Genomic DNA, 22,972 nt, shown 5'->3' on the forward strand with positions numbered 1-22,972 from the left:
AAAAACTTGGTTTCTATTGAATTTTTCTGTTCAGAACTGGTTGAAAGTTGCCTGGTTTCAGATGGGAGAGTGATTGATAGATTAACTTTCTGGCCTACTCTCTATACCATGAAAGAATCAAAGAACTGAAGCCATTATCTGAAAAATTCCAGAAACATCAACAAGCAGAAAATCCTCACTAGATCATTCAAATGCAAATGGTTTTCCTTCTTTCATGAATTATCTACCCAAGTAATTACTTTAGTTTTTACTTTGGCCTTGGTGGTGAAGACCTCAGAGAATTAGTCTCACTAAGTCCGTGGCTGTTTGTTTATTCTTTACTCTCTGATTGATGCTAACTAAATTAATTTGAGGCCTGTTCAGCAAACATTGTGAGGGCCTATCTATCTATCAGACACTGGGGTAGATCCTAGTGATTACAAGAGGAAGGGAAACAACCTCTGTGTTATGAGCGCCCAGGTTCCTCAGTGGATAAGAAACTCCTATAACAGAATAATTACAGTAAAACATAACAGGCATATATTATAGTAGAGATACAAAGTGCTATGATTACAGAGATGTGGTTGCTAATTCCCTTTGGAGTGTGTATATGTGTGTTGGGGCAAAGAGATCAGGGAACTGTTTGGAGAATGCATCACAATGGTGGTGACATTGCAGCTGGGTCTTGACAGAGTAAGTCATTTTCAGATGATAAAAGGCAAATGATTATATTGTTAGAAAGAATGGTGTGGCTTTGAGTGTACACAGTTGCAGAAGTAGGGCTGTATCCCCGGATGAGAGAAGGGACTAGAATATAAGGTTCCTCTGGGGGACTGAGACCCTGGTGTTGGTGAATGGCAAGATTGATGCCAAAACATGAAGAGTTTTGTGTATTTTGTTTGAATATAGGCTGATAGTTTTGGGAAGTCTGATCAGAAATTTGTAAACACAGTTGTAGCATTACTCAGTTTGTGCTTTCCACCGAGAAGTGTGGAGGATGGATTGAAATAGGGGGAACGCTGCAGGCAGGGAAGCTGGGCGGGAGGCTCTTGCAGTGTTCTCGGTGAGAGATGAAGGCTTGAACCACAGAAAGAGGTGTCAGGGGAATTCATTCCTTCATTTATTCATTCAATACCTAGTGAATCCCTACTGTGTGCCAGGCGTCATTCTAAGAGCTGAGGATACAATGGTGAACAGAACAGGACAAGCATCTGCCATTGGGGAGCTTAAATTCTAGAATTAAATGACGTTAAATATAGGAAGAAAAGTTAAAGTCAAGGATGACTTTGAGGTTTCTAAATTGTATAAATGGTGCTATCACAAGCAGAGATAGAAAATTCAGAAAAGAAAGAGAGATCTAGATAATGAATTCAGGTTGGGCATGTTGAGTCTGAAGGTTTTTGTGGACCACGCGGATGTGGATGTCTGGTGGGCAGTGGAACACATCTGTCTGGGGTTCAAGAGGGAAGTCAGGAGCGGATTTGAGAATTACAGAAAAGCTGAGGATTTAAAACTAGGTGGTTTTTCACTAGTGTCTCCACTGATGCAGTTGTCTGAGTTTGTGTGGCTCTGGGAAAACACACAAACATAACAATAACCACAAACATCAAGTAGAGCAGTGGTTCAATGGTGTCCCAGGATCAGCAGCGTCAGCATCTCCTGGGAACTAGTTAGAAATGCGAATTCTTAGGCTCCACTCAGATCTACTGAATCAGACACTCTTGGGGTGGGGCCACAAATCTGTGAGTCTGTTGTCCCGTGAAGTTTGAGAACTACTGAACCAGAGCAGCCCGTAGAGCCCATTATGATACAAGTTGTAATGACTGTGGCTCCAGCAAGAGCACTGGGTACCTGTGCTTATTAGTGACCGTCGTCTACAGAAACTCATCTGTCTAAATCCAATTCTGGGACAGCTGTGGGTTGTTCTGATTCCACCAAGGAACATGTGGACCCAGACGTTAATTGAGCCCTGAAGTGTTATAAAGTGATTCCCAACTTTTCTTTTCATTCTAGAATACTCCTATGACATTGTGGGGCTTCTACCCTGTCCCATCCGCCTCAGATTCTGACCAATGCAGTCTTTTGCTTGTCCATGTTTTTGCCATTTCCCCAACCACACTATGAATGAATGGATACGAAAGGACTTAGGCATCCAATAAGGCTTGAACAAATAGTTTCTGACATTCCCTTTAACTCTGATTCTATGGTATAAATGATGCCACACACACCCACTCTACAAGTCTCTCTTTGTTACCATTACCTCCAATATCATTCATTCAGGCAACACTTGAGCCCATCCTCTGTGACCAGCCTCAGACTGGTCGCCTAGGGAACGTGAAAGATAGAAAAGACACTGCTTCTGTAGTCCAGATGGACTTTAACACACTTGAATCTATTAGTGAATAATACATTATTGCCGGTGAATAAATTGACAGCGATCTGATTCTAAGTGTTTAAATGATTTTAGAGAAGGGAGAACTTGGTGAGGACAGGAGTAGTCAGAGATTCAGTTATTATGTTGTTCTAAAACAAAGCTTTGGGGTTATGCACACCTAGATTTAGTTTCCAGTTCTTCCATCTGGTAGCTGGTGACCTTGGGTAGGCATTTTAAGTTTCTCTTCCCTCACTTGTACAATGGGTTGTTATGAGACTTGTATATGAATAATGTATATAAGTATATGAAAAGTGTTTATCATGGTGCCTGACACAAAGTAAGTGCTCAGTAAAGAAAATTCGTCATTATACACAAGCATTGGGGACTCTGCCGGTCCTTTCAACATCCTATTCATACATTGGCAAAGGAGAGTGAGGAAATCCAAGAAGTGATGACAATCCAAGGACGTCCTCCTGACTCGCCACAGTGCCCTTTTCATATGGTTGAGAAGCTGTGTGTTAGGCTGCTTGACAGTGATGCAAGGAACCACAGCTGGCATTGCCTAATCTAACAGCTGGGGTGTGACGAGAGGGAATTCAGGTTCTTGAAGGAGGGACAAAGGACACCAGACACAATCTCTGCAAAGTGGAACATGTCAAAGGGAATGTGACATTGGTTCTAGCACTTTCTCCAAGAATTCATTTAGATTTCTGTATATGGGGCAGTCAGTTTATTTTGGATTATGTTTATTTTCTTCATAAACAATGACCTACAACTTGGGAAACTCTTCCCCTTTGCAGAAGTATGCGCCTCCCCAGAGCAGGTGCGGCAATGATACCACCTGCCTCCTCCCTTGAAAAAAGTACAAAGAAGTGTTTACCCTCCACCATTCATTCCTTTGCTAGTGTCTTGTGACTCTCTGGAATGCTGTAAGCCTACTCCATATTATATGTATGAAAGATCCATGGAGACCTTCTTTTCCCTTCAAGAGGCTAGTTGAATTGTGCACTGGCATTTTCTTGTGCTTTTCCTAGGTTGAGAAAAGGATTGGCAATGCCTCCCTCTCTTTGATGAACCCTGGATCTTTGAGCCTAGACACAGTAACTCCCAATGAAAAGGCTCGGGGCAGGGCTGTGCATCTCCCCAGAGTGTTGAAGCTCCCATGGGCCTCTCCACACCCTCATCTGAGGCCCTTTGCTGCTCCAGCACAGGGACATATCCAAGTTTTCCCTACCCAATGGTCCATGGAGGCAGGTTTTACAGAGCCCTCTCCCACCCTGTTCATGTTCTTTGACCTTGGATGTGCCCAAGGTGCAGTGGAACAGATTTTTCCTTCCCCTTCTCTGAGAGATTGCCCTTGAGAGTGCTTTGTCAGATGCATATGACATAATGGTTTCAGTCACTGTGATGCCCTCAATGTATTTGGATAGTCTGTGTAGGCAAATTTCCAGTAATAACAGATTTGTAATTATTGAAGTTTCAGAAAGGTGGTAGAAACTTGTATCAGAGTATCTTGAAGGCTAGAATTCTCAAGTTACAAACTTTAGAACTTATGATTTTCAGAACAGGTAAAAAATGCCTATTACTTCAGTTTAAGTAGGAGGAAAAGGATTATTCAGACTTAATAACAACAACTGTAATTTTGCATCAAACATATGTTCATGGAACCCAACTAACTGGAACTCTCAGTTAAGCAGACTATGTCATTTGAAGCCCTCCTTTAGTATAAAGAAGGAATTAATCAGAAAATAAGCTGATATCAAAGATTTATTTCAAACAACAACCTTGAGAAAGTGTTTTTCAGAGTCAGTCCCCACTCAGCCCGATCTGTACTTCCTGCCTGTGCAATTGTATAAAGCAATTGCTTATGTTTAAAACAGTCCCCCTCAGGACTTACTAAAAAAACAAGAACCATACAAAAAAAAAAGAGTAATTATATCTACACACTCTAATTAGTGAACCAGAAAGATGGAATAATTTACTTTAGAAAACGTTTTATCAACAATTGTTAAGAGTGTTGGTGTTCAACCCTTTAGATTAAGGGCACGGAATTAACCAGAATAGCCCTTTTCTGCACCATCACTCCGGCGGCTCCTGCCAAAAATGCGTACCTTACAATGAATAATGAGAAAGCATCAGACAAACTTAAATTGATCAACATGCTATAAGGTAACTGTCCTATATTTTTCAAAAGTGAAGGTTTTTGAAAGTAAAAGCCTGAGGAGCTGTCCCAGATTGGAGAAGATTAAGGAGACACAAGAAGTAATTGCAGTGTGAGTTCCTGGGTTGAATTGTGGACCAGAAGAAGGACATCAGAGGGACAATTAGCAAAATTTGAAGGAAGGTTCAAATTTGTATTCTATCAATGCGGCTTTTTAACTTTGACAGTTGTACCATGGTTAGGTGAGAATGTCATTATTCTTAATACTGAAGTATTTAGAGGGGGGAAAGAAAAGAATAACCCATTCCCTGAGCAGTGGGTCAATAAAGTTTTACACCCAGGTGTTTACCAGTCTTCTCAGCAGGAGCCTGAATCAGAAATGTCTAGGGCTTTGTCCTCTCCCCATCTGTGGCAGACACTTGGTGTGGGGAAAAAGCACTGGGCTCTAAGCCGAGAGACTGGAACCCTGGATTGCGTCTGCTACTACTAGGTATATGATCTTGGACAAGCTCCTTCACATGTCTGGGTCTCAGTTTCCTCACCTGTAATGTGAAGTTGTTGATCTAGATGTTCTCCAGGTTTTTTTATTTTCTGATGCTGTTCTGTTTCCACCATGTTCCACCAAGACGCAGCTGGAAAGTAAGCCATAAGTCCATGTTCACCTGATGATTTGTGAACAATGTGGTGCAGCAATGGGAAGCCTGTTGGTTCTACTTATCTCAGTCCATGCAGGGAATTATTGCTTTGTATGTAGGGTTGGTTTCAGAAGTTTCTGTTCCCCATAATAAACCTTTTCAGAAGGTTTCAGTCAACATTTTGCATTATGAGCACCTGTTGGCATTTTGGGCGAGACAGTTTGCTGTTTTTCAACTATGGCCTCCATCCACTGAATGCCAATAAGGCCACCAGTCATTGTCACAACCAGAAAAAGAGCCCTTATCCATTTGCAGATGACCTTGAAGGACAGAACATTCCAGACTGAAAACCGTTGGTCGCATTAGTGATCATAACCAGACTGCAGATTTGCTGGTATTTTCCCCTTTCGTTTAAAAACATAGAACATTAAGTTAAAAGGAATCTGAGACATCATCTGTCACCACTCCCTCACTGTATAGTTGAGGAAATTGAGGTTAAGTGCCTCGTCCAAGGCCACATTATAGTTATTGGTGGGGACACATTTAGTATCAGGCTCTCTCCTATCCACTGCCGGGCTCGCCCATTGACATGGTCAGAGAGATGTCTGGAACTAATAATGGAAATGACTGGAGGGCTATCTATAACTTCTGTTAATGATACCCTCCCCCAGGTCCTGAGCCTTGGGGTTTTCTAGAATGACATGTCCCTTAAACAGTTTGTCTGGTTCAGGGGGACTTAGGTGCCTAAAGCAGAGCCAGTGCTATATTTCATATTCTAAGACACTTTTATTGGTTGCATTTTAACATTTCGAAGATTGAGATGTGACTCACCATTGATGTGATGGGAAAGCATTGTATCAAAGCTTAATTGGTCACATTTTTTTCTTTCTTGGTGGTCCATAAAATAATGATATTTTATAATTAAATGCATCTTCTATTTGAAAAAATATAGCAGATAATTTCCAAAACAAGTGGTACAGATCATTTCAGTTTTAACTATTCCTAGAGGTGTTGCAGCATGTGGCAAAACTTGTTTTTTTAATTGTTTGGTCTGTGTATGTCAGAGCAGTACAGATATTGGAGACAAATCAAAGAGAGACTCTACTAGCAAAAATGATAAGCTGTTCAATTTCTCTCTCCCTGGAATAAATTTCCATTCAAGTCTTTCCTGGCCTCTAGTTTTTGTCTGTGGCCTTTTGGATCTGGCCATGGTGCTGACTGCTCATAGAACTTTAGTATTGATTTCCGGCGAATCCTGTACCTAAAGTCTAAATCCTGGGGTAAATAATTGCCTTGTCTCATTACCTAACTGCTACACTGGCATAAGCCTTTAAAACTAGTTCCAAGGAAAATAACAAAGGGAGTGAGAAGGTGATTTGAGCTAACCAAGGTTTCCGCGTGCCTACTGAAATGGAGTGTCTAGAGATGCTTACCGGATAAAGGAAGGGACAGTTGCCAAACCTGTGAAATCTCTTGCCAATCTCAAGAACTGTATCAGCCAGGGGCCAAGAAAGAGGGCAGAAACAACTGTCAACATTTAAAACAGAGAGTTTAATACAGAGAATTGGTTACATAGTGATGAGATTGTTGAGATGCAAACAGATCAGGAGGGTGAGACACTACAAATTTGCAACAGTGGGAAGCTGCAGAGTGGCAGGTGATATAACTTCCATGGACATCTGGTGGAAGCTGAAACTCAGTGGGCCTTTTCAGGTGTGACTTGGAGCCATGGAGGAGATGCAACAGCTGCCAGAGACCCCACCCAAGGCAAAGGAGGTTGAGGAAATACCTTGGTTTCTCCTACTACTCTGACTTCTTTGTAAATGCCTCCTATTGGCTGAACCCAGAAGTGCGAAATCCATAAAACAGACAAGGAAGAAAATTAGAGGCATCTAAAATGGTAGAGAAAAATTTATCCATGGATTAAGTCACCTGTTTTAAATCTCCCAGTCACTGTTTTAAATCTCTGCTTATTACTTTTCACTATTTAAATTCTCTTTAAATTCTAAAATGATGTAGTGCATTCTTTACTTATTTGATATATTTCCTCAAAGAAAGGTAAATTCTACAAGAGTAAGGAGTCTTGTCTGTTTTATTCACCACAGTAGTCACCAAACGTGGAAGAGCAGTGGCTGCAACATTCTGTGGGGTCAGTAAATGTTTGCTGAAGGAATGAACAAAAGAATGCCTTTAAGTGGTATTGTAATGATCTGCTTGTATGACTGTCTCCCTAGTTTGAAAATAAAGTTTTTTTCCCCCTTTCCTTCCTTCCTCTTTTTTTTAATAAAAAGCAAAAGCATTTGGCCATTTATCATGTTTATATGACCCTCTCGAATGGAGTATATGATATTACTTTATGATTCTGTACCTAACTAAGAACATTAACATTTTACATTTCTTAAATGTTTACTCTGTGCCCAGTACAGGAAACTGAGATGTAGAAAAACTGAGTAATTTGTCTCCAAAAGAGACAGCATTGAACCCAGGTTTCTTTGACTTCAAAGCCCCTACTCTTAATCATTTCACTGTGTTGCTTCTGCATTTTAGAAAACTAAAAGACAAGGCCTGCCTCGGTCAGCTCCACTTACCCCTCTTTGCCTGTCCGTGCTCCCACTCACTCTGTTATGTCTAGAATAGTCTTGCCTTCTCCTCCTTTATTTTTATTTCATTTTGTTAAGTCTATTCTAGTTTTTCCACAGGTCTTCTTAAGGAATCCCACCCTCATCCTCTATGACCACGTTAGATGCTCCCCCATTGATTTCTCCCCAGCATCACACTTTGATGGGGAATTCTCCCCATCAAGACACTTCTCCTGCAGCCTCATAAATGCCTGCTAACTTGTCATCTCCTCTACTAGACTATAAGTTCTTTGAGCCCGGACCTTTGTCTTGTTCATGGATGTTTACTAAGCCCTTTGCAAAATAAATATTTTTAAAACAGAAAGTAGAATGGTGGTTACCAGAGGCTGAGGGTTAGGGAATTAAGGATATTTTGTTTAAGGGTACAACCTGGGAACCAGTAGATAAATAAGTGCTGGAGAACTATGCACAGGGTAGCAATTATATTCAACAATACTGTATTATAAACTTCAAAGTTGCTAATAGACTAGATCTTAATTGTTCCCACAATGAAAAAGAAATGATAAGTATGTGACGTCATAGTGGTGTCGGCTAATGCTATGTTGGTAATCATATCATTGTATATGTTAAACTTACACAATGTTATATGTCAATTGTATTTCAATAAAATTTTTTTGGTTAAAAAAATGTTTAGGTAAATACATGAATGATGGAAATATTAGGACCCCTCTGTATATTGAAAACTATTTATCCCTGAAGATAAAGCATCTATAAAACTAAGAACTCCTTCATGTCAGGAGAATAAAATTCAGCTTTATGGAAGTTTGATCTGTGCATGACTTCTCAGGTGCACATCCATTATATAGAACAAGACAGACAATATAAAGAGAAGCTCTATTAACTTAGAACCTTGATAGCAAAGCTAAGCTGCAGCTACTGTTGTAGCCCATTTGTCATCTACATTTTCCCAAGCTCAACTGTGCCTACAATGGCAAGGTATTTCCCCATTGTTAAGCTTTCTGATAATCTCTTGCTCCAGATCTCTGGCATCAGTGGAGATGAGACATCAGACTGCATGGGAGGACTCATTTAAAGACTTAGTCTAGGGACTGGCCCCGTGGCATAGTGGTTAAGTTTGTGTACTCCACTTTGGTGGCCCGGGGTTCATGAGTTTGGATCCTGGACACAGACCTACACACTGCTTATCAAGCCATGCTGTGCCAGCATCCCACATACAAAACAGAGGAAGATTGGCATTGATGTTAGCTCAGGGACAATCTTCCTCAAGCAAAAAGAGGAATATTGGCAAATGGATGTTAGCTCAGGGCCAATCTTTTTCACCAAAAAAAAAAATATATAAATAAATAAAGACTTGGTCTAGGACATTAAGCAAAATGGACGCATTTGATGACATTTGTGTTTTGTGAATGTGTAGCTTTGAATCATCTGGGTCTTACAAGCAGAAGGGCTGCTCAGCACTTTGCCTCAATCCTGTAAGAGGTGATAATGAACAGATGTGGAAGAGAGCAACTTGATGGGAGGATAAAGGAGAGATGAATCATGCTGCAGAGTCCTTTCAGGGGCTTGCCACTCTCTTACCAGCTTAGGTATCATGGCTTCGCTGTTAAGTAGCTGTCACACTTGACAAAGAGGGAGAACCAACCCCTGTTCTTGGTAGGGGACTTCAAGACAATGCTTACCAAGGGCTGTCTGTGTTCGTGTCAGTCATACTTCCAGGTCACCATATACTCATCCCCACTCTTCTACTATATCCCACCCCCCGTCCTTCTACTCACACCATTATTTTTAAAGGGAAAATGTGATTTTTTTTAAACATAATTTTATTCTCTTCTAATAAAAATTAAAATAAGCAGGAATCACTCTGAAGATTTGGAGTAGTTGAAAAGGTATGAAGGCCTCTGTTGACTGAAAGTAAGAATGTGTTATGATTGCCAGACCTCCCTATGTGTACCTGCTGGGGTAGGGGTGGGGAAAGAGAGAGAGAGAAATGTTCTAAATCATTGATTCTCAAAGTGTGTTTCTTGGACCAGCAGCATCAGCGTCACCTGGGAAATTGTTAGACATGGAAAGTCACAGACCCCATCCTAGAACTACTGAATCTGGGGGTGGGGCCAGCAACCTGTTTAACCAGCGCCCCAGGTGACCCTGAGGCATGCTCAAATTTGAGAATCACTGCTCCAGAGTCTAGACTATAGTTACCGAGGTTTCAGGTTCAAAATAACGGTATTCTTGTGCTAACCCTTATTTCAACCATAAACTCTATACTTTACAAGTAATGCCAGGATTGAAAAGAGTTTTCAGTGTTACAAATTCGAGGCTAACTAATTACACAAAGTGACCATGACGGTGCTCAGCATTTCATCAACGTCAAGATCATCTTAGGGTAATGATCCCCACCAATTTCACTTGAGGGTAATAGCCATAAATGCTCTCTAAATGGTTGTAATGGAATTCACCACACACAGTCATACTCATTTTATAGTTAATTTAGGGAAAACTCTTCCTGTGAAAAATACTTGTTTTCCTCACCCAATCTTGTGTTCTCACCCGTGAAGAACTGTGGCCATGGGAATGTCTGTTGAAGATCTCTCCCGTAGGAAGGGCAGCCCAACGTGACAGGGCTGAGGGCCTCCTGGCCAAGTGCCCCCTCCTTTCTGCAGCTGTCCTTGGAGATCACGTGCTCCAGTCACTTGAGGACTGGCTGGAGGACAAATTGTGCTATGGTACCTGCTCTATGATGTTGTCCTCTCTCTGTCTCCATTTCCATTTTCTTTTCTTTAGTCTCCCTTCTTCCTCTCTCTAAACCTAATTATTGTAATTTTGGATTTCTCTTTTTCATGACCCACTCTCCTACTCTTCTTATTGAAGTGTAACTGGATGCGTACTGATGAAACAGTGGACTACCAGTGGGATTAATATCAATGTGAAAGAGAAATTCGGATCATAGTTTAAGGGAAGTAAATTTCATCCCAGCTGAGCCCCAAGTATGGAGACGGCTAATAGTTCTTCAATGATTTCTATATCCACAGGAAGTTGGTTGGCACTGGTGCGTAAATTTGTGAAAAATGGAAAGACAGGTCTCCGCAGTGTGCCTGTAAGTGCAATGCATTGCCGGTGTGACTTTTGGCTTCATTCTGTATTAATTGGACATAAACTATTTAACAATTAATGATTAATCTCCTAAGTGCTCAGCATGGTGGTGTGTTGTGGAGGATACAAAGATGATTTAGGTTTGGTCTTTGTTTTCTAGAAACTTATTCTGGTTATACAGAAGATACACAAAATTATAATCATGGTGATAATTAGCCAGCATTTATTAAGTTCTTAATGGTACTTATGGTACTTTTGATACCATGAGCTTAGTACCATAAATACTGTTCATAAATTGTCTCATTTAATTAGTATAATTATCCTATTGGGTAGGTGCTTTTAACCCTATTTTACAGATGGGAAAACCAAGAAAGACTTAGAGCAGAGGCAACTTGGCCAAGACCACTAGCTAGGAAATCATGAAGCAAAATATTTGAGCCCAGAACTCTGCTTTGAACTACTCTGCCATATTGCATCCGGAAGTATGTTATCTCAGAATTCCTATATTAGTCCAGTGCAATTTTTTTCAAAAAATCCACACTTAGAGTTTATAATATTGTTTTCAGCTAAAGTGGTTGGAAAATAATATAAAACAAAATGTAAAATTATCTTCTAATTTGATGATACTCATGTGATTAAGATGAGGTAGACAAACTTGTGCTCTGCGTATTTGAAAAGGGAAGAAATTGATGTGGACAGGAGTTGAGAGAGGCTTCAGGAGAAGATAGATTTGGATCTTTTGGGGCATACAGAATTTTGGAACTTAAAGTATCTTTCCCCAGCTTTTCCTTAGCGCACTGCTCTTCTTTTATTCCTAGCATTTAACATTGTCAGAGACTAAATTATGTTTTTCTTTATCTCTTCATTGTCTATCTTCTGCCACTGGAGGTAGGAAGGCAGAGATTTTATTGGTCTTGCTCATTCCTCCTTATCCTGTGTCTGGTAGGAATGCTCAAGATTGTGGAATGACACAATTGTGGAATTGTGGTTGTGGAATGACAGGATATTTTGTATGAGGAATGGGAGTTTCATAGTCAGTGGAGATATATAGTAAATTCATGAGCAGTCAAGAGGCATAATAATAAAAATATTTAAAATATCTTACATTTTTATAATATTTTATAATTTTTTTCAAAGTGCTTTTATCTACTCCTATTATTGAGTTCTAACAGTCCTCTCAGGGTAGCTTGGCAGGTCTTTATTTCCCTGATTTTGCAAATTAGGAAGGTAGAGCTCAGAGAGGTTAGGTCATTTGCCTTAGGTCACATAGCTAGTGAGTGATAGAGGTAAGAACAGAGGCTAGGTCTTCGACCTCACTTCTTTCTGCTCTTCTGAAACTATCAGTGGTTTGTGGAATGGACTAGAGTCTGAAGGCATAGACCTGGCTGGGTATTGGCCTCAGCTTGCCTCTTCAAACCAGCAGAGGGCCTGATCAGAACCAGGATGTCTCCACCAAGGTCACAGGCTGTCCAGTCAGCTGTGGTCATCTAGGCATGAAGTCTACTATGAATTTGTCTGGGGAAGGTTCACTTCTGCAACAAGAACATTTAGAATGTTAGCCAGCTCACCCCAACTCCCCATTCACCTAGACGATCCTTGTCTGGGTCCTTTTTAATTTGGAGAGATAGTTAACCCTTTGTCTTCCAATCCTGCCTAGAAACATTTTCGTTTTCTCAGATAATTTTATCCTCCTGAAGACTAGTAATTAATGCAGCAAAATTGGGCTACTTCAAAGAGATATGGTATTCCATCCACTTAGGTCAGTTCGTAAATTGGAGCAAACACACTCAAACCTTATTAATATAAACCTAATGCAATGTCATACATATCACACCTCACGCCTAGTGAATCATCGGGCGGCTGGGTTAAGGAACTTTTATCGAGACTGAGCACTGAGCCCCAAACCTCTGATTCGACTTATTATATGCTTCTCAGTTTCCTGTTCTGAGGCTGGCCAAATCAAAACAGTACAAGTGATGGTTTTTATTTAGTATGTTTATCTGTGCTTGATTTGAATCCAGTAGTGTTGCTGTAGAGGAATCTTCTGATGTCCCGATTATCAGTTTTTCCAATATATGACAAATCCGTGAATAGGGGCATTCAGCATTTGTACCTGTGCTTCTGTGTGTGTGTGTGTGTGTGTGTGTAGAGGGGAGAGGCAGACAGTCAGGGTAGATGTTAGCAAAAGCCTATTCAAAGCTGACATGAATGTGAAAAAGTTAGAAACTGTTGCAAATCCACGGTAATTCCACCAATCAGTACCAATACCGTCATGTTTCCCTACAACCTCCCAAGCACGAGGTTTCCCTTTCATGAGCACCAGCCGTCTAAGGAAAGCAACGGAAGAGGCACCCAGGCTATGGTGGCTGCCAGCAGTCGCAGAGTGGAGACCCAGCTCTCCTTGGGGGTCTGCCTGGACGTCTGAGCTGGCATGCTCTGGCCCTGACCCGCAGGTCCCTCCATCTGCCTGGCACAGAAACCCCCATCTGCAGTGGACAGAGGTGTCTTCTTGGGACACTTTACCTACAGCCTGACTAGGAGTGCAGCTTGGCCTCTTGTCTGCTCTGCTCTTGAAATGCTTAGTGTGCTGTGATTGAAGATCTTCCGAGCTTGCCTTCCTGGGGAGGAAGGGGAGAGGTAGGGGGTACCGAGATTTAAACTAGGCTCTGTTGCTTTTGGACTGAAAAGAACGGCTTTGCCAGCAGGAGCTCAGGGTGGACAGTCCATCCCCCAGAAAGCCTTCCCCATGAGCCCTTTCTTTCCTCACTCTTTAATAAGAGTGACGCTGCCTGCAGTTGGGCAGCACCTGGTATTTTGCAACCACCAGGTATCCTTGGATCTTCACAACGACCCATGAGGCTGCTCACGCAGGCAGAGGACAGAGCATCCCGGCTGTGTGCCCTTGGGCAGGAGATCACCCCCCACCCTCCAAAGTTTACTTATGTGTTAAAAAAAAAAAACTCCACAGTTCCTGCCTCATAGTGTTGTGGTAGAAACAATGAAACCAAACGATTGTAAAATGATGCCATGAAAAGTATTAGGTAAGCGTAAGGAATTTTTATGTCATTTTGTAGATTAAGAAATTGAGTCTCAGAGATGAGAGGAATTTCATCCAAGGGTACACAGCTGAGGAGCAAAATTAAGACTAGAATCCAGGTCTCCTATCTCATGGCTGAAGTTACTTTCCACTGCTCCATATGCTCTTCCAATATGAAGAGCGATCTTTCTGTGGGAGACGGAGCATCCAAATTTCCCCCACTCTTGGGCCAGGACATGCACAGGTCACTGTCTCTTGCTTGTATGTGATTTGCTGATTAAAAAGTCTGTTTCTCTCCTCCCTGCAGGGGTGTGTCTGGGCCTGGCTGGGAAGTAGGCAAGCCTTGCATGAAACCTGGCCCTGCCACTTAAGCCCTGAGTGGTGGTAGAGGTTCCTCAACCTCTCTGAGGCTGCCTTTATTCCTTAGGTAGGGGGGAGTTACAAACAACCTTCCATGCCCTGTTGCCATGGAGATGACATGACATGTATACCTGGGCACAGGCCCTCCTGGCACAGAGCTGGTGCTTGGGATGTGGGTGTCTTCTTTTTCAGGCTTCCTGTCTAGCATGGGGACCAGAGACACTTCCTCAATCCAGTCTTCGAAATGGATGTGGTGGCCTGGAGTTGTCATCTACACATGGGCACAGCAATTCAGCATCTGGTGTCTGTGCCTTCTCTGGTCCACAGGGCCCTGTGCTCTGGGTCCACACTTTCCCCCTGTAGGTCCAGCTGCAGAACTCTCCCCGTGTCTCATCAATGCTGATGACATCGGCTCTGGAACAGTAAGACCCCTGGAGTAAGAGGCCTCCCAAGCCTGCGTTTCCTCTCCCCCCAGAATGTGCACCCTGTGCAGAAGCCCTGAGGTCTGAAGGTCCTTCTACTGATCTCTGCATGCACATTCATTCTCTCACCTTTTCTTCAGTCTGAGCCCTTCTCAGAACACCTGGTTCCTCCCCTCAGCCTTTCCAAATCCTCTCCTCCCACCTCCATTACATTTGAGCTCCTGCCTTCACTAACCCCTCTGGTTCATTGACACCCCTCTTTTCTAATTGCCCACATTTTTATTAACAGTTTTTACTATGCCTGAATAACTTAACCAAATACTATTATATAGGCTTTGTTTCACACATGCTAGCTCTCTCTAACCCAGTTTTCTGTTCCTTAAGAGCCGGGGCTGATCTCTGAGATCTTTTTTATCCCCTTCTAGTGACTGAACAGTGCTGAGTAGGTAGTGGCATGCAAGGAGACTCCATGTTTGATGAGCCTCCCTTCCCAGGTCAGTGTCTTGCTTCCAGGACATTAGAAGTTCTGCTCTCTTGACGAAAAATGCCCTCTTTCTCCTTTTCTACCTGGTAACTTCCATTCATCGTTTGTGTCATTCATTTTCAATTCAAGTGACACATGCACTGTGTCCCCTCCCCCAGTCCCTACCCTCGGTCCTCTGAGCAGAGTTATTATTTTGGTGCTGCATCTTTCTCCCCTAGTCATCTGGGATGTCTGTGAGAGCAGAGGCTGGATCTTCATCATCTCTGTATCCCAGAATTGTCCCTGTGCGGTGCCTGACCCAAGAGCCTGCAATAAATGCTAACTGAGCAAATGATTAAATGAACAAGTTCCAAGTCCAATATTTTAAAAGGAACTTGGCTTTGGTCTGAATCAGTTTCAAAACAGTAGTTGCAGGGTTTTGCTTTTCTAGAGAACTTCACTTACTGCCTCTTGGATTTTAAATGCTGCATTGCATCCTGGGTGGACCACTGCTATGCTCAGGGAGGATGGAATGCTGGTGCTATAATGCAGGGCAGCGACTGAAATAGCTTCCTATGTATCCTGTCTTCATAAATTCCTCCCTTACATCTTTCTCTCCCCCCTCCACTCACAGCAAGTCCCAGACCCTTCCTCCACTCCCCCAGCCTGAAGGACATTTATGAGGCTCATCACTGGGGAAGCATTTGAGGCCTGTTCCTGCCTCCCCCTTTGCTAGCATGAGAATCTCTGGTCCCCCTCCCTCACCCTCCCTCCTGGGCCAAGCTCAGATATCTCTTGCACTGTTTATGGGCCGTTGGGATTTTTCCAACAACTGAAATGAATCTGTGGGGCCCCACAGGTAGTGAAGCCCGTCTCGGGGCCATAAACCATGGCTGGGTCTTTCATCTGCAATTGCTTATGTCATAAACGAGTGGGAGGACCAGGCAAGGGGAAAGCAACAGCCCTGAACCATTCCAGATTTTTTTACAAGAAAGGGGAAAGAAAGGCCCTGAGAAACATGTTCAATCTTCGTGCCAAGCAAATTCATTTCACTCTGGTAAGCTGTACGTGGAGACAATCTCTGGACTTCCCCGCTAGGAGTCAGATTTATGCTGCGTTTGTGTCTAAATGGCCTCCAGGGATGCTGACATTTGTTGTCGGAGACAGCGAGTGGTGTTCCTTTCATCTCCGCTGAGGGGTGTCAGCTTAAATTATGAGGGATTGCTTGGCCTGCATCTGGGTGTGGGAGCCTCTGGCAACGGAGAAGGGCCGCCCCTCCCTCCACTCCCACATCTCTGCTGTTTGAAGATTTTTCTTCATCTTCTGCTCTCCAGTACTCCTGCTGGTTCTGGGAGAAATCTCCCTGCTCTTTTAGAACTTTCCTTTCTCTTGGACAAATCAATAAGGGTATATTTTAGGCACTGCCTATCTTCATGGAGAAGTTGGGGTCAGCGAGGCAGGCCTGCCCCTGCTGAGAGAGTAGCCAGGAGCCTCCATGGACATCCCAGGAGCAGCCTGGAAATTCCCCAAGAAAGTCAGAGGGCACAGCTGTGAACATAGCCCTTACAACACAGGGGACAGAAGCCAGGGGATGGTTAGTGATGGTCTGCATTCCCCTTGGCAGCTGGGTCATGGCCTCTGTCTGCACTTTGAGAGTGCCAAAAGGCCCCTCCATCCTTCCATCTTCAGAATCTCTCTCACTCAGAACTGCCAGGACACCTCAAATTCCACACTGGTGACTCTTTGGTTGGAGCATTTCCCGTTCAATGTGCAGATGTTATTGACTGTGGGAGGGAACATCAAACCATGCTAGTCATTGCCTCCTCAGTGTATCAGATCAGCAGTACTTCCTGCCCCTAGGATCAGTGCCTGAAAGAATGGGATACAGGATATGTAAGTTTTGATGGAGAATAGGAAGTCATGAGCGGTCTAGAGAGGGGTCAGTAAACTATAACATCCAGGCAAATCTGGCCTGGTGCCTGGTTTTGAAAAACAATTTTACTGGAGCACAGCCATGCCCATTCATATTGTCCGCGGCTCCTTTCCCCCTGCAATGGCAGAGTTGGGGAGTTTCAGTTGAGCCTGTAAGGCCTGCAAAGAGGAAAATATTTACACTCCGGCCTTTTACAAACAAAGTTTATAAGTGCCTGGTCTACAGAATGAAGTGCTTCTTGGAAGACAAAATGGGAGACCCAAGGAGACAGAGGAGAGAATGAGATATTGAATAGCAGAAAGGAGGAATCAGAGGCAGAAAATGCACAACAAAAAATGATAGAAACATTGAAAACAAATCTTAGTCTCATCCTCCACCCTTTTCCCCTCGTCTCCTTTCTTCCCTTTCTCCTCCTCCTTCTTCTCCTTCCTCTTCTGAAAACAAATGTTTTCATCTCTCTCCTCTTATAGGGATGTGGAGAGAATGAATGAGCAGACACCTGTCGCGCCCTCTACATCCTGCAAAATGGGCACCAAGGGCTAGCCGAGGAGATGGTTCTTTCCCCCTCCTTTCTGTTCCATGAGGGAATAGCAGCTCTTGGGAAATGTGCATGCATCCCAGGCAAGGGAGAATACAATGGCAGCAGTAGGTGGAAACCAGGGGCCCTCAGCCATCCTGCTGGGGCGCTGAACAAACTTCAGAATTCACATCTTCCTTCTGGAACCAACCCCACCCCCTCTCCCTCTCTTTCTCTTCCTTCTCACAAGCTCTCATACACTCACGTTCCACAAAACCAACTCTCATTGTTGGCTAGGGTCATGTCTGCAAGGAGAAATGAACACGTGCATTGAAAAACCTTAACGCAGACTCCCATCAATATGTGACTATTGTTAACAGAAAACGTGTCTTGGATCAAGAATACGTCTTTTATGTTGAAATAATAATAATGATAATTTTCTAAGTTCTAAACCCTTTCTAGACAGTGCTAAACCCTTTAGCTATACCATCTCATTTAATTCCAACAACACTGTTCTTTCCCTGATGAGAAAATTGAGTCCTGAGAATTTGTTCAAAATCACACATAACTGGCATAGCCAGAATTTAAATCTGAGTTTATGTAACTCCAAAGTCCATGCTTGGGGATATGATACCACATTGCTTTCTTAAATTGTGTCATCATATATGAGCCATTATTACAGGATCTAGCATTGTTTTAGACTTTAAATTTTCATTAGTTACGTTATCCTAGTTATCACTATATCTTTGCATCAAACTATGTGAGGAATGGTGGTAAAAGAATCAGACTGACTCTGGAAGACATTTACAAATACCATTTTATGGACATAACTAGTTTGAGACATGATGATTCTGATGATAATACAATTGCATTTTAAAATATATTCTATGGGCCGGCCTTGTGGAATAGTGGTTAAGGTTTGGCATGCTCCACTTCAGTGGCCCGGGTTCAGAGGTTCGGATCTTTGGCAAGGACTTACACCAATCATCAGCCATGCTGTGGCAGCAACCCTCATATAAAGTGGAGGAAAACTGGCACAGATGTTAGCTCAGGACTAGTCTTCTTCCAGGAAAAAAAGAGGAGGATTGGCAACCAATGTTAGCTCAGAGCTGATCTTCCTCAGCAAAAAAAAAAATTAGTTAATAAAATATATTCTATACTTTGGACCTTTCACTCATTTGTTCTAGACTTAGCCCCTTTTAGTCACCTGCCTTGTGGGAGATCTACACGGTCCTTGGGGTGGGGTGTCAGCCCCATTTCCTCAGAAATCTCACCAAGACATCACTGGTGCCAGAGGAGCATCCTTTTGACCCTAAGGAGTACATCAGCAAAGAGAATAATTGACCTAACTAAAGACTGGGCTTTTGGGAGGGTCTCTGAACAGCAGGATATAGGGCCTTATAAGGGTGAATCTGTGCAGTCAATGGCTTCCTTTTTTCTACCATTTCTCCTCTTTTGGGGCCTTCTGATTTCTCTGAGGCTTTTATTTCTTATGTGCATATTTCTTCCTTGCCATTTTGAAAACCTCCTTCTAGAAAGATCATAAAATCCCTTCAAACCAAGATATGACTGAGATCAGCTTACTGAATTACCTGCTGGAAAGAGCAGCAGTCAGAGTTGGGGATGCCAGAGTAGCCACTCCTTGTCATGAAGATTCTTCTTTAATCTCTTGGATTTTCTTTTTTTATAGGGAATGATTCGTCCTGAGCTAACATCTATTGTCCATCTTCTTTTTTTTTCTTTCTCCCCAGAGCCCCAAGCATGGTGGTAAATCCTAGCTGTAAGTCCTTGTTAGTTCTTCTATTTGAGCCACTGCCACAGCATGGCAGCTGACAGATGGGTGGTGTGGTTCTGCCACTGGGAAGCGAACCCAGGCCGCCAAGGCAGTGAGAGAGCTGAATTTTAACCACTAGGCCATCAGGACTGGCTTGTGGGTTTTTTCATTTGTACTGTCAAGGGCAGTGAGGCAGAAGGGGAAAGACATCCTTTCCACAACATCTATTTAGAGCCTCCTATGTATCAGGAATCGGGACTGGAGCTGGGGAAGCCCTTGGGACAAAGTTTTCCACTGGAGGCACGAGGCCAGCTGAGCTCTGTGAGGACCCAGAGAGAAATGAAGTTCTTGTTAGAGTAATCTGGGCACACAACCTCCTAAGGCTTTTAATCTGAATGTGGAATTTTAACCTGAATATGGAAAGAAGTGTCTCCCACACAATGTTTCCCAGAGCCTGGAAGCATCTTCTCAGAAGCGTGAAGTCTGCAGGATGCGAGAGGCAGCCTGGGAAAAAATGCCATGTATGTGGGAGGGTTTATGTCCTTTAAAAGTTACCCCTTGTATTGCTCACTCTTAGAGTTGGAGAAATTCACATAAATAAATAAATACAGTTACTTTAATAGAGAATTATTTATTTTATAGACAAGCAATTTTGACTAACTCCCTATGTTATCTGTCTATGCTGGTCCTCTGTGGCCTTTTCAACGGTAATATTTTCTACTTCCTGGAGGTGGCTTGAATTTCAGACATGTCTAGGAAGTAACACACAAATTCTCCAGTCTAGACTTGAATTAAGAACCACCCCTTACTGGGCATTTATTGTATGCCAGGAAGCATTCTGAGTGCCTTATTGGTATAAGCTCCTTAAATCCTGCCGACAACCTCAGTGAAGTAGCTTCTCTTATATCTCAATTTGGCAGATGAGGATGTTGAATCACAGGGAGTTATCTAACTTGTCCAAAGTCACACAGTGAGTAAACGTGGAGCTAGGACATCATCTTGTGAGAAAGTCCTGAGCTGTAGTGGTGGACTTTCTGGTTCTTGTCTCTGGATGTTAGAAGTCATTTTCTTCACTGCTTGCTGGAGGCCTTCAAATCAGTACTGCACAGGTTATTGCACTCATGTGCAAAGCCGTCCTGGGAATGTGCACCGAAGGGCCTGTTGGGGAATAACATACAGCTCCAGGAAGTGGCTTTGAGGGACTCAACACATTGTTTTCTGCTTCTGTTAGGCAAAAGTGATGATGAAGAAAGTCTTTGCAAGTCAGCCCATGGGACAGGGAAAGGAGCTGCTGAGGATGGCAAAGACCACAAGCGCCCCAAACGTCCCAGAACCATCTTGACAACCCAACAGAGGAGAGCATTCAAGGCCTCGTTTGAAGTATCCTCCAAGCCGTGCAGAAAGGTACAGAAGGAAAGAAGCGGGGAAAGGGGACCAGGCCCAACTTCTCTCTGTGCATTCATTCCATCCTCCACTGGGTATCAATGGGAACCTGGGGGTTAGGGCTGTGTGTTGTGGGTGTGGGAGGCTGTTCAGACAGAGTTTGTGCAGGTGACCTTGAACCCCACTGGAAACTCCAGGGATCATGGAAGCTGTGGCCAGGGATATAGTAGAATATCCCTATGCTTCTGTCCGTACATAGCCACTCCAATTGGCTGCTTGCTCACACCTTTCCTTCATGGAGAACAATGGGAAGAAGAAGAATAACAGGTATCAGTTGGGGTATAGACTGAGATGCTGTAACAAAGAGAATAAAAATGTAGTGGCTTGTAGTATGCATTCTTTTTTGGTCTAGTTTATTCTGCTTGGGGTGGTGATTTTAGCATTCATCCATGTTGTAGTTCATCCATTTTTGCTGTTGAATGGTATTCCACGGTATGGATGTGCCATGGTTCGTTTGTCTATTCACCTGCTGATGGGAGTTTGGGTTGTTTCCAGTTTGGGGCAGTTACAGATAGGACTGCTATGGACATTCATGTAAAAAAGAATGCAGTGACTTAATGAGATAGGAGTTTATTTCTTTCTTATGTCACCCTCCAGAGGTGAGCAATCCAAGACTGGCGGGGCAGCTCTCTCATCCATCACATGGATCCAAGGGGCTGCTCCAATTGTTACCATTTTTTCCAGCCACCATGGTGGAGAAAGAGGAAGCAGAGGGCAATAGCTGCTTTTTTAAGGATATACCCAGGGACTGTTTACATAACTTCCGGTCATATGTGCTGGCTAAAATTTAATCCCTTGGTTGCACCTCTTCCAAGGGGCCTGAGAAATGAGTCTATCTGGGTGACCGCATGCCTTGCTAAAACTTGGGGATTCAATTACTAACAGGAGGATGGAGAGAATGGATACTGTGGACAGTCAGCCGTCTCTGCCACAAATAGCTGCATCCATTGATTAAGTACCTGCCATTTATTGACTGCCTGCCGCATGCTGGGTACAGTCATTTATACAATAAAAATAATTGAAATTCTTGGAAGAAATAAATTTTAAAAATTTTATTATTGTTTTTCCTGTATCCCTATCTGTATTAGCTTTTGCCGAAACAACAAAATCCTAGGGGCTCCCGGCAAACATTGGTTCCCTGCTCCTAGGCTGTGGGTTGGCTGTGGCCCAACTGGGCTCAGGTTCTGGCCTGCTCCACCTGTGTATCGTTTGAGGGTCCAGGCTGAAGGAGCAGCAGCCACCTGGGGCACACTGTTCTCATGAGGATGGCGGAAGGCAAGAGGCCAAGTCACACTGGGCAAGCCCATTGAAAGGCTTTCCTTGGATATCACACACATCGCATCCACTCACACTCCATGGGCCAAAGCAAGGCACGTGGCTAAGCCCAGTGTGAGTGCATGAGTGAAGCAGACAACCACTCCCACCCTCCCCACCCCTCGCACCCAGTGGGCGGGGGAGGGAAGGGTGGATTTTTGCTGCACAGTAATGCAGTCCACTAGCACTTCTGCCCTTTGGAAGCATTCACCTGCAGAATCTTCCTTTGCCCGCCCTTGCTGCTCTCTAGGCCCCAGGGCAGGTGCTGGTAGAAAGTGAAACAGCCTCAAAGTAGGCTTACACAGGACAAATTATCATCTCCCTCATTTATTTACTTATCCGACATGTACTAAACTCCCAGCCTCTGTATGGCCTGTGCCCAGTGCTTGTCCCTGGGCAGCCTCCAGGCCACCAGTGGGGAAGAGATGGGTGCACACAGAACTAATACCCAGGAGGAAGCTCTGAGGATCATAACAGGGGGCAGCTGGGAGCTGAGGGAAGGGAAAGGTCACCTCTGTCTGGGGAATCAGGCAAGGCTTTGTGGAACAGGTGGCTTTTGAGCTGGGCCTCTGATGGATGGATAGGGTTTCAGCAGGTGGAGGTGGGGCCCCAGGGCACACTGCTATTTTAGTTGGCTTAGCAGAAGGATGTATTTTAAAAATCTGGTCTAATCATCCCACTTCTCCTAAGCCTCAGCCCAAGTGGCGTGATAAAGGGGAAGTACTTCCCGAGGCCTCCAGTTTGCTCAGGCTGTGTGTTTATTCAAAGAGCCCCTTCGATCCCATCTCCTCCCCACAATCTAACCATGAGGGCACAGTGTCTCTCAGACCCACTCTTGAGAAGTCTCTGCTCCTTGCCTCTTCCCTCCTG

At 43.5% G+C, this 22,972-nt stretch overlaps 1 protein-coding gene across 2 annotated transcripts in view; it reads left to right on the plus strand.

Annotated features, from left to right (window-relative positions):
• The window catches only part of LMX1A (LIM homeobox transcription factor 1 alpha), a 153,884-nt gene that overhangs the window by 121,899 nt on the left and 9,013 nt on the right, over positions 1 to 22,972 (plus strand). For both annotated transcript variants that reach the window (XM_070497586.1, XM_044758573.2), the window contains exon 5: positions 20,577 to 20,749. In XM_070497586.1, coding sequence (XP_070353687.1) covers positions 20,577 to 20,749 — 173 coding nt within the window. The remainder of the gene's footprint in view (positions 1 to 20,576; positions 20,750 to 22,972) is intronic.

Source organism: Equus asinus, chromosome 25 (assembly GCF_041296235.1).
Source record: "Equus asinus isolate D_3611 breed Donkey chromosome 25, EquAss-T2T_v2, whole genome shotgun sequence".
In the NCBI taxonomy this organism is placed as follows: Eukaryota; Metazoa; Chordata; class Mammalia; order Perissodactyla; family Equidae; genus Equus; species Equus asinus.